Consider the following 10000-nt stretch of genomic DNA (forward strand, 5'->3'; position numbering starts at 1 on the left):
GTCTGCGGTGTGTTTATATTTCTATTCTGCTGCTGTCATTTTCTCGCTCCCGTCTCACACTCACAACAGACGCTGACCTCACGGTCCTGGTTTACATCGAGCTGTTTTGCATCTTGTTTGAGTATATACGTGATATAATCTTGCAGAACGTGCACCTGTTATTTCAGAGAACTAGTCATGTTATGTCTAATTATCGCTTTTCTTTTTTTTTATCCTTTCGGAAAAAAACCTTGTTGCCTTCTTCCTTGCTCCATGGAGATTCGTAGACTAGTATTTGTACTTCCCATCTCTTTGTAGGCTTGTGTCATATCCTCCCTTCACCCCCCCTCCCCTCACTACAGCTAGGGACCTCTTACTGCCCACCAGAGGGTCAGATGCTGGAAGGCAGATATCTAGGAAACCTGGGAAAAGCTATGTGGGAAAAAAAGAGAAAAAATTAAATTCACCTTTAAGAGGCTTCAATATGTCCTCCTTACTAAACTCTCCCCCTCCCCGCCTCCTGCCCCCCCCCCATCCCCTGCCCCCCCCATTCCCTGTGCCCCCCCCCCCCACACACACACACACCTCTGCTCCCCCTCCCATCTCTCCCCAGACGGCCCCTACAATCTGTCGGTGCTCTGCCCCCAGGGCCTGCCCTCACAGGGCTCCGAGGGCCTGCGCAACAGGGGGGTGTTTACCGTCAACCCAGGGGAGATCACCTTCGACTGCCGTGCCGCCTCCAACCCCCCCAGCAGCTGTGAGTGGCTGTTCCTGGGCAGCAACAGCACCCAGGCGGGGCCCCGGCTGACGGTCAGCTACTACCGCCCCCAGCAGGTGGAGGACTTCCTCTTACGGGCCTTCAACAACATCACCCAGAGGCACGCCGAGATCCCCTTCACCCTGCTGGTGACCAGGATGGAGATAGGTGGGCTCACACACTCACATACACACACAGACATATACACACACACACACACACATACTCAAAGACCTACACACACACCCATACACACACACACACATACTCAAGGGGTGTAGAGTCAGGATGAAAACTGATTCATGATCACTGAGCTTAGACTCATGCACTAGCCTTAGATTTCCCAGAGAAGCAGTTGAACATATCAGCTGAGATAAAGCCGTGTCAATAAGAGTGTTGCTAGGAGGCAGTCTCGTGGTAAAGTCCACTGTCTCCATTTTGATGAACAAACAGCGGATAACAGCTGTCCTCGGTTGTTGACTAGGTTTTACAACGTGTTGAGTTTCGGTGTGTTAGATATCTCAGTACTGCTGACATTTTTTACACAATACATAAACTACCGTGCACATGACAAATTAGAACAAAACAGCCCAACAAAAATCTGATTAATTTCTTTGGTTTCCTTGAGGCTTTGGCCCAATGATTGATTTATCCCAAGGCGCTAGATTACATTTTCAGTCGCTCGACAAAATCTCTAAATTTACAACACTGCTCTTCTTCTGTGGTTCCCAGAGAACATGAAGCACTCCCAGGAGAGCAGCACCACGTCCCCACTGGCGGTGGCAGTGCTGGTCTGCTCACTCTCCATCATCATCGCCTGCATGCTGATGGTCTTCCTCCGGAGAACCTGCCACCCCAAGACAGGTGAGAGCATCCACAACAAAAATCTTATATCGTCCCTCAACCATACACAAGGAGGTATGGTACACTGGAAGTACTGTGTTACTCCTTTGTGTCAGTGTCAAAGCGCAGGTGGTTTGAGTGCAGACCCGTGAGGCCTACAGGCCAGGGTTCAGCCGGGTGTCTCACAGCTTTCAGGGGCTGATGAAAGAGACTGCTGTGCTTTTCATTCAACACTCCCATGCGTGGTGCAGTTACCAGAAAACTACCAGCTCACCGTAAATGTAAATTGTTAGTCAAATTTTATGTAAATGAAAAACATCACAGGCTGTTTTTATGAGGAAAAATTGATATATTCAAATGCGTTTGGATCAACCTTTTTCAATACATCCACTTTCTCTCTTTCTCTTTTCACAGTTCTCATGAACATCTACAAGAGGTAAAACAACAAACACTCATTACATCTCAACCACAAACTCTCTGCAGGCACATGTAGGTTTAATGAACCCGGTTTGTTTGCCTCTCTCATAGGCCCTTAACAGAACAGAAACGTCCACACAGTTCAGGTAAGCCGACTTCTCCACCTGGCCTGGGCAGTTTACACCTTAGCTACCTAGCTAGCATTCTTTCCTGTTGCCAGGCAACCCTGTACTGTGTACCCATCCTAGGCCAATCATAACCCCAGAAGCCCTCAGCCACCAGTTCACAACAATTACAGTAATCATAGTTTGTTTGCTTCATGGTCACACAGTCCATTAGCCGGCTTGCTAATCTCTTTAAATACCTCTTGGGGCCTTCTGTGTCTGGGCTAAATCAACCCAGTGTGGGTTACGTGTGGTTTCTGTGTGACTAGTTTCTGTTGAGAAAGGACATAATTATATTATCCCCAAAATGTAGATAGGTTTAATAAAAGCAGTGACTGAAACCAGCAAATTTCAAAGGGTTAATTTAACACCAAGAGTGTTAGTTTTACTCATTGCATGTCAAGTTTATATAGGCTGACTCTCATAGGATATGTTTATGTAAACACTCCTGTTGGGACACAGTCGAGTTTGAAAAGGTTTTCTGACATTACTCATGAAACAATTTAGATGCATGTTTCTTTCCCAAGCCATGATCTGTGAATATGAAACAACTTTTTTTTTTATATCTTCAGGTCACGAAGATGCAACTGAAGATTTTGGCATTTACGAGTTTGTCTCTCTGCCTGGGAACATGGAATCCACACTGGTGAGTCTCTTTAAGAAGCTTAGATTTATGGATTGAGGCGAAACTCATTGTTTTCTGGAGACAAACACAGCATGTGTAGAACAAACCAGGATCCTCTTTCCTCCCTCAGGCATCGAGCAGGTCTCTCGCTCGTCTCGAATCTGTTCCAGATCTGCACACCACCATCTACGACGTCATCAGACACATCCCAGTCAGCACGCCCACACAGAGCTTGCTTGAGTGAACCACAGTCCCAGATTGACGTCTGTCCTTCACCTGGTCCAATCACAAGCCCAGACCGAGGTTTGTCTCTTACCTGGACCAATCAGAAGCCTAGACTGCAGTATGTCTCCCACCTGGTCCAATCAAAAGCTCAGTATGAACACTGGTCATCAGTCCATCGCCCCAAAACCCATGGTTTGGTTATCCTGGTCGGGTTTTCCTGATCTCAAGTCAAACACACTTATTGTGAAGCAACTGAATAATGGTGATTTGTTCCTGTCAGGGGGTGTTGTGGATGTCATGTGTAAATACTACTGGGCGTCACGTTGAGATAATAAAATGCGTTTTGCTATTAGTGGCTGGAGGGGAACATGTTTCAAACGAATGCACAGGTTTTGGGTTGTGCTGTGACTATGATGAGTTATGTAAGGCTGAATGCTTTTTGGATATTTGATGTTGGATCTAAGAAACGTGTAATTTGACAGTTTGGCTAAGAACATTTAGAAAAAAAAGACTTGAGGTGAGGTAGGTGAATGATAGGTTTTCTTAGTGTGTAGTCTGAGGGATTATGTTTTCTACAGTTAAAGGAACTTCTCCATGTCTTACTCACAATGTCAAATATTTATTTAATTTAAAGTATAAGTTGTCCTTGTGTTCACTTTCTTAATTTCTTTAGAGATGTTATTCCATGGGCTTTTTAAGCTCTCCCTGAAAAATGTAAAAAAGGATTTACATTAAATGCATTTTGCATATTGATTTATTAAGGTGTTGATACATTCAGAATATGTATAGAGTAGGCCTACTTTTCAACTGTGCTGTTTGACAGTGCTTTCCAGTTAATATGGCTGTACTTTTGGTACATATTTTTTTTCTTGGAAATGTTTAAAAAAACGTTAAAAATGTTGTCGTTTTGTAATCGTCTTGATACTAAAGTGACATATTTGCTTTCACAGATGTGTACTTTTTGTATTACAATAAAAATGTATAACAATTCTTTTGTTATAAATATATAAATACAACTTTTCTCCTTTGATGACATAAAACTCCACATTTGTAGGTTACAGTGCGTAAACATGATTACATAGAACAGTCACATAGGCTACTTCCATAGTGATCGGTTCTGCTCGCTCCTCATGTATACAGAACCAGTGCTCTGGTGAGGAATTATCTAATGCAGGGGTCCCCAAACTTTTTTCTGCGAGGGCCTGATCATTTTTCCTTTCTTTAATGTGGGGCTGGGTCGGTCTGTAACAGAAAATGACATGGGTCAGAGTGACTACCAGTATTATTGTGGAGAATTATCTTGCTGGCTCGCGTGCACCTTCTCGATCACGATGGAACGTTATGTTGAATTTACCATTCTGTTGGTGGATGGATCTAACAAATAATTAGTTTACGTTAATAATTATAGTTAATAACTAAGGGAAATTTGAATAGGTAATAACTAAGGGAATTTTTTTTTGTATGAAAGCCAACCTTCATGATCAAATACAGATATGACATGAACATACAGGCCTAGCTAAAATTAAATTTTCAAAGTATGTCTCTGGCATTGTTTAGAGGGCCGGTCGAAATATGTGGGTGGGCCATGTAGTTTGGGGACCCCTGATCTAATGAGTTGGGCCTGTGATGTCTTTTCCACTGCTCTAAAGTATGTCTCTGCCACTGGTGAACGCTGTTCTGTCTGATGTCACAGCAATAAGAACTGGACCACCTTTACTCTGTCAGAAACACTGCTGGCTCTGGTAGAACAACACATGAGTGTTTTGTGTTCACCAAAGAGCGGTGTTGTGTTCTGTATGTCCAAAGACAGGCATGGATGCAAAGTAAACCCCTCTGTTTGTCAGTCTGGATGTGAGTGGTGAACAAGGGAGCTAACGGGTGCAATAGATCCCAACCAAACGTCCACGTCTTAGATTGTAGGAACGTTTGGTCACATTGTGCCTCAACTGACCAGGTCCGTCTTACTGAATGGTGTCTAATTACAGCCTGTGTGCTGTCTAAGTGACTGCATGAAGTATCTTTTTGAGGAGACGCCATGGAGTTAGTTCTCTGGTGGGCCAGCCATCTGCTGTGTCTCACTGTATGTTTTAAGGGAGGACCCATAGAGTACAAACAACACTGAAGTCTGGATGACAGGGGCGGAGCAACAACTCTCCTTCATTTGACAGGGAAATAGAGCAGGAGGTGCTGTCACTAACCAGGATCTGGAGGCTGCTACAGGCTCCTGGCTGTTCAGGAGAGGGAAAACATTCCATATGTTAATGATAACGAACATCAGTTCTCTGTAACACATCACTCTGGTAAGTGCTAGAATGGGTTGGAAAGCAGAGTCGAGGCAGTTCCTCACCTTACATTGCTGGTCGTCTCTCCCGAGTGTAAAAGCTACTAAAGGTTTTCCGCCCCTAATATCAAGGGGAGTCAGGTGGCTGAGTGGTGAGGGAATCGGGTTAGTAATCCGAAGGTTGCTAGATTTGATTCCCGGCTGTGCCAAATGACGTTGTGTCCTTTGGCAAGGCACTTCACCCTACTTGCCTGGGGGGGGGGGATGTCCCTGTACTTAGTGTAAGTGTGTAAGTCACTCTGGATAAGAGCATCTGCTAAATGACTAAATGTTAATATCGCTATCATGCCTGAGCTGCCATCTAGTGTTCGAAATGAAACTGCCATTAGTGTTTGAAATGAAACTGCCACACATCCAATGAAGGGAGATTTTTAAATCAGCAAGCAACTTTGGTTGCTTTCAAAATTACTCAAAATGATTACATAAAAATAGGCTGGAGCCCCCCCCCCCAAAAAAAAAAAAACATCTAAATTTGTTAATTTATCTTCCTAAAACCCACTAGAGGACACTATTTAAAAGGATATTTTCAAAAATGTATCCTGGGGGAACATACCCCCAGACCCCCCTAGTTTTGCTTGGTCACAGGAAAAATAACAGGTTTTATCTAGGGGCTTAGCCCCCCCCAAAAGTGGGAACCTAGATTAGCCCCTGTGCCAAGCATAACTATTGGCGTTTCGGCCATAATGAATAAAAGGCAAAATGTCACTTAATTTTTTTTTAGAATTTTAATAATCTTTTACCAACAGAATATATAGAAATATTTGTATATTTATTCATTTTTCCAATTTATCTGTCCAATCTTGCGTCATCACACCTATAATCAGCCAGGACGCATGTACCTTCACCGATTAAAGTACTCACTGGATCCGTTTGAATAAGTATTTGACCTCAAATGAATCATAATTCATGACATTTGCAATTCAATTTCATATCATCTGTCCTTAACTGCTGTCCAACTGTGAACTACCGCACTCATGGGGCCTACATTACCCACATCACCTTGCGATCTTGTGAACTACCAGTAATCACGTGATTCGTACTAGCTAACATGGCCCTTCAGTGGTGCAAGTGATAAACTAGAGAGATTTAATCCTAAATTATCTCAATTTTATGATTTGTCCATCTCAGCAATCGCCTCCCCACAATGCAGAAGATCAAGTCACTAATGGCCCGTCAGGTAAGAAATCCCAGTGTTTTTGTTCTTGCATGTCCACGTCTTATTTAGCGTTCTGACTGCAGCTAGCTAGCCGTAGCTAACGTTATCATGCTAACGCTAGCTACCAGCACCTGCCAGTTGAGTTGACAGCGCATATCAGATATTATGACAGACAGAGAACAGACAACACATTTAGTTTACAAAAAACACTGACCAAATATGTACCAGATGTTTGATGCACAGTTATTTTCTCAGTATAGCTTTCATTCACGACCACACCTGTAGTTTATCAAGCATTAGCAGTACCCTTGTAGCCTAGATAAACTACCAACAATACACCTGTTTACTACCCCCCCCCCCCTCTCCCCATGGAAACTCAAGTATACCCACTATGTTTCAAATACTTTGCTAAAACATACAAATACGTAAATGTGATTTAGGAGTGCACTAACTTTTTCAGTTTCCATTGGTCTACACTCTAGGATAGTATTTTCACCTTAGGCGTCACTGATAGCTATACACAGCTAAGGACCCAACCATGGCTAAATGTATAGATAAGGAAGTTCGTTTGACTCTACAAATTATTGATAGTTTCAAATAACCTTGTAAATACCTAAACACATCACTTCAGAAACCAGCACATCTCTCAAAGCCCCGCACCAATGTCTTTGTTTTAGAGGTCTCTATTATGCTACGTGTCAATGGGTTCTCTAGTAGCGGTAAAGCTACACGACAGATTGACTTCTGCCTTGCAGTGCAGCACAGCCACTTATATATTTACCCAATCCTGGGTTTGTTTTGGTTATTCATCCCCGTAAAGGTTAACACCCCGGCTCAGTGTGTTCTTGCTGCGACAATATGGGCTATACGTACTGTACAGCTGTGTGTTCTGTGTTAACAGGGTCTGAAGAGTCCACAGGAAAGCATGGCTGATTTGAGCCCTGTGGAAAACTTAAGGATCCCCAGCAAGGTAAGCACCCTGGCTCCTCTCTGAAACAGCAGGAATAACTGTAGCTGTGTATGCTGTGTATGCTGTGTAAGTTGTCCTGTATCATTGCTGATGAGCTAAGAGTTCCGGCTCAATCTAAGCAAACTAATGTAAGTAATACAGAGACGTGGATATTGTAGTTTTATGGTTGTTGGTGAGAATTGTTTCTACTGAGATCAGTTGATAGTATCTCATGAGAATCTAGTATCTCAAGTATTATTATCTCATAATGTGGTGAAAAGAGGTGCCCTTGAAAAGGCTTTAAGGCCTGATTGTCGTCTATGATTGACTGTAGCATTTTCATTCTACGGCCTCAGTTTGGTGAGTGGGTAGTATGGGTTACATTAGGCCGCTCTCCCTGTCGAGTGGTATTAAATAATAATATATTCTTTTAACAGACGCTTTAATACAAAGCATTGTACAGTACCAGGGATATTTGAACCAGCGCCCTCTTAATCTGTAATCAAGTGCTCTAACCGCCGAGCGAAACGCAGCACTGTACACAATGTCACACTGACCCGGAGCCATGTGATAGGCAGAGGTTTCTCAATCAGCTAAGCGTCTCTGTCACGGACGGCCGTCACCATCATGTATTACCAGCAGCGCTCAGGCTGCAGAAACCCGAAGAAAGGTTAAGAACACGTCATCCGTCAGCGTTAACCACAGAGTATTATTCCATCAGCAGCTTGTGTGGCTTCAATTTGTCAGAGGGCTTGAAGCGTGAGGCAGCCTATAGCCTCCGTGGTAAAGTCACCCTCCAGGAACCCTGCGTCCTCACCCAGCTCCCTCCCCTCCACACTGTGGACCTCGCTCCAGAGCGTCTCTGAGGAACTTTGAATTGAACCACCTCTGTTTGTCCGCAGTACTGGGTGAGGCCGAGGCGGGTTCATTTGACAGGACGTTTCATCCCATCGGTTCTGATTTTGTTACTGCCGTCTGAACATTCATCTCTCCGTCCGTCTGGGGAGCCTGTTTGAAAAGGCTTGGCCGCCCTGGAAGTGAAGGGTCCCTCTGGCGTTTACCTGGCTGTCGTTCCGCATCGCGACACGCTGCTCTGAGCAGACATCTCTGTTCTGAGCCCAGATGCGTCTGAAGGTTCTGGCTGAGGGAGCAGCTCTCCTGGAGGGGCGGAGACAGAAAGCTCTTGATGCTCCAAACCTCGCCTTGCTTCCTGAAGTACACCGTTGTTGTCCCAAGGCCCTTAAAACAAGGAGTGTTTGCTGTGGGTAAATGTGAGACTGCACTGCCCTTTATACTTTTTTTCTCTACGTAAAGAAAAAAGCTAGGCAGTCACAAACAATGCCGAACAATAACTTAAAAGGACACCTCCCAGCTTGTGTCACCTACAAGTTAACGCCAGGCTTTTTTTTCTCCTGCTGTGTTATTTGATAAAAACTAGTTTTCCTTGAAGGTACAAAGACTTGTTGTCTCTCTAGAAATTCCTGTTTCTAATGCAGATCTGGTGGAGCCAGGCACTAACCCCCTCGTTTCCTCAGTGTTTAAGCCAAGGCTGTGGCAGGAGAGATTCAAGTGGAAGAGTAACTATCCAGGTTTGAGCCCTGTAGTCTTTTACCTCCTTCACCTGTAATATGGATCATAAACATAGACATAAACAACTACACATGTTCAAGGGAGGGATGTGAGTCTTGGCCTGTAGTCTGAGCTTGGTAGGGTCAGGTGTGTGTGTGTGTGTGTGTGTGTGTGTGTGTTAGATTCAGAACATGGGAAAGTGTGTGTTTGGCATTTGTTCCCGTTGGCGTGTTGTCTTGCTGGGTCTGGGCTGGTGTTCCTCTCCTGGTGTGGGCGTGTCCTCTCCTGGCGTGGGCGTGTCCTCTCCTCTGCTTTATTGAAGACGGAGGAGACAAGATTAATTCTCAAAGAAACCTCCCTTGATACCGTTAAACCAAGTATTTTGGTTTCCACCTCTTTCTCTTTTATTATGATTCATATTATTATCTTTCTGCAGTGCTGTTCTCCTCCTGTAGGGGGCAGTCTCACCCCAGGTACCATGCCCAGCCCTCCTCAGAGGAAGATATGGTCTCCATGCTATCAGAAAACCAGTCGTTTTTAGTGTAGTTAAAGCCTTCATCTGCACAGATAGATATCTAAATGCTAATCTTGGCATTAAGGCCGGTCGGTATCCCTTCCCAGGATGCCCTCCTTCTGTTTACTGTTTCTTAGTCCAGAGTAGTCAGGTCTCTGTTGATTTAGCATTTATCTGATGATATTCAGACAGTGTCTCCTATCACCTCGCTCAGGGAAAGGAGACGCACGACCCAAGATGGTGGAACGAGGTGTGTGTTTCCCAAGATGCACCTCGGCGCTGTCCAGCCGGTTCCTGGAGAGATGCCTTCGAGCAGGGTTACACTCCAACCCTAATCCAGCACACCTGATTCTGATCATGAGCTGGTTGACAGGCTCTCTCCAGGAGCAGGCTTGGAGTGTAACCCTACAGCAGGGTATCTCTCCAGGAGCAGGGTTGGAGTGTAACCTTACAGGAGGGTA

General features: G+C 44.5%; 2 protein-coding genes across 3 annotated transcripts in view; both read left to right on the top strand.

Annotated features, from left to right (window-relative positions):
* Positions 1 to 3982, top strand: part of hepacam2 (HEPACAM family member 2) — a 6938-nt gene extending 2956 nt beyond the window's left edge. Inside the window, exons 4-9 of the mRNA XM_084696025.1 lie at positions 593 to 904; positions 1469 to 1600; positions 1994 to 2015; positions 2108 to 2142; positions 2733 to 2806; positions 2916 to 3982. Coding sequence (XP_084552151.1) covers positions 593 to 904; positions 1469 to 1600; positions 1994 to 2015; positions 2108 to 2142; positions 2733 to 2806; positions 2916 to 3029 — 689 coding nt within the window. The 3' untranslated portion in view covers positions 3030 to 3982. The remainder of the gene's footprint in view (positions 1 to 592; positions 905 to 1468; positions 1601 to 1993; positions 2016 to 2107; positions 2143 to 2732; positions 2807 to 2915) is intronic.
* A 2403-nt stretch (positions 3983 to 6385) lies between these two features.
* Positions 6386 to 10000, top strand: part of vps50 (VPS50 EARP/GARPII complex subunit) — a 66772-nt gene continuing 63157 nt past the window's right edge. For both annotated transcript variants that reach the window (XM_084696947.1, XM_084696948.1), the window contains exons 1-2: positions 6386 to 6528; positions 7409 to 7477. In XM_084696947.1, the coding sequence (XP_084553073.1) occupies positions 6496 to 6528; positions 7409 to 7477 (102 nt within the window). In that variant the 5' untranslated portion in view covers positions 6386 to 6495. The remainder of the gene's footprint in view (positions 6529 to 7408; positions 7478 to 10000) is intronic.

The sequence above is a fragment of the Hypomesus nipponensis genome, chromosome 4 (assembly GCF_054491055.1).
Source record: "Hypomesus nipponensis isolate SF chromosome 4, ASM5449105v1, whole genome shotgun sequence".
NCBI lineage: Eukaryota > Metazoa > Chordata > Actinopteri > Osmeriformes > Osmeridae > Hypomesus > Hypomesus nipponensis.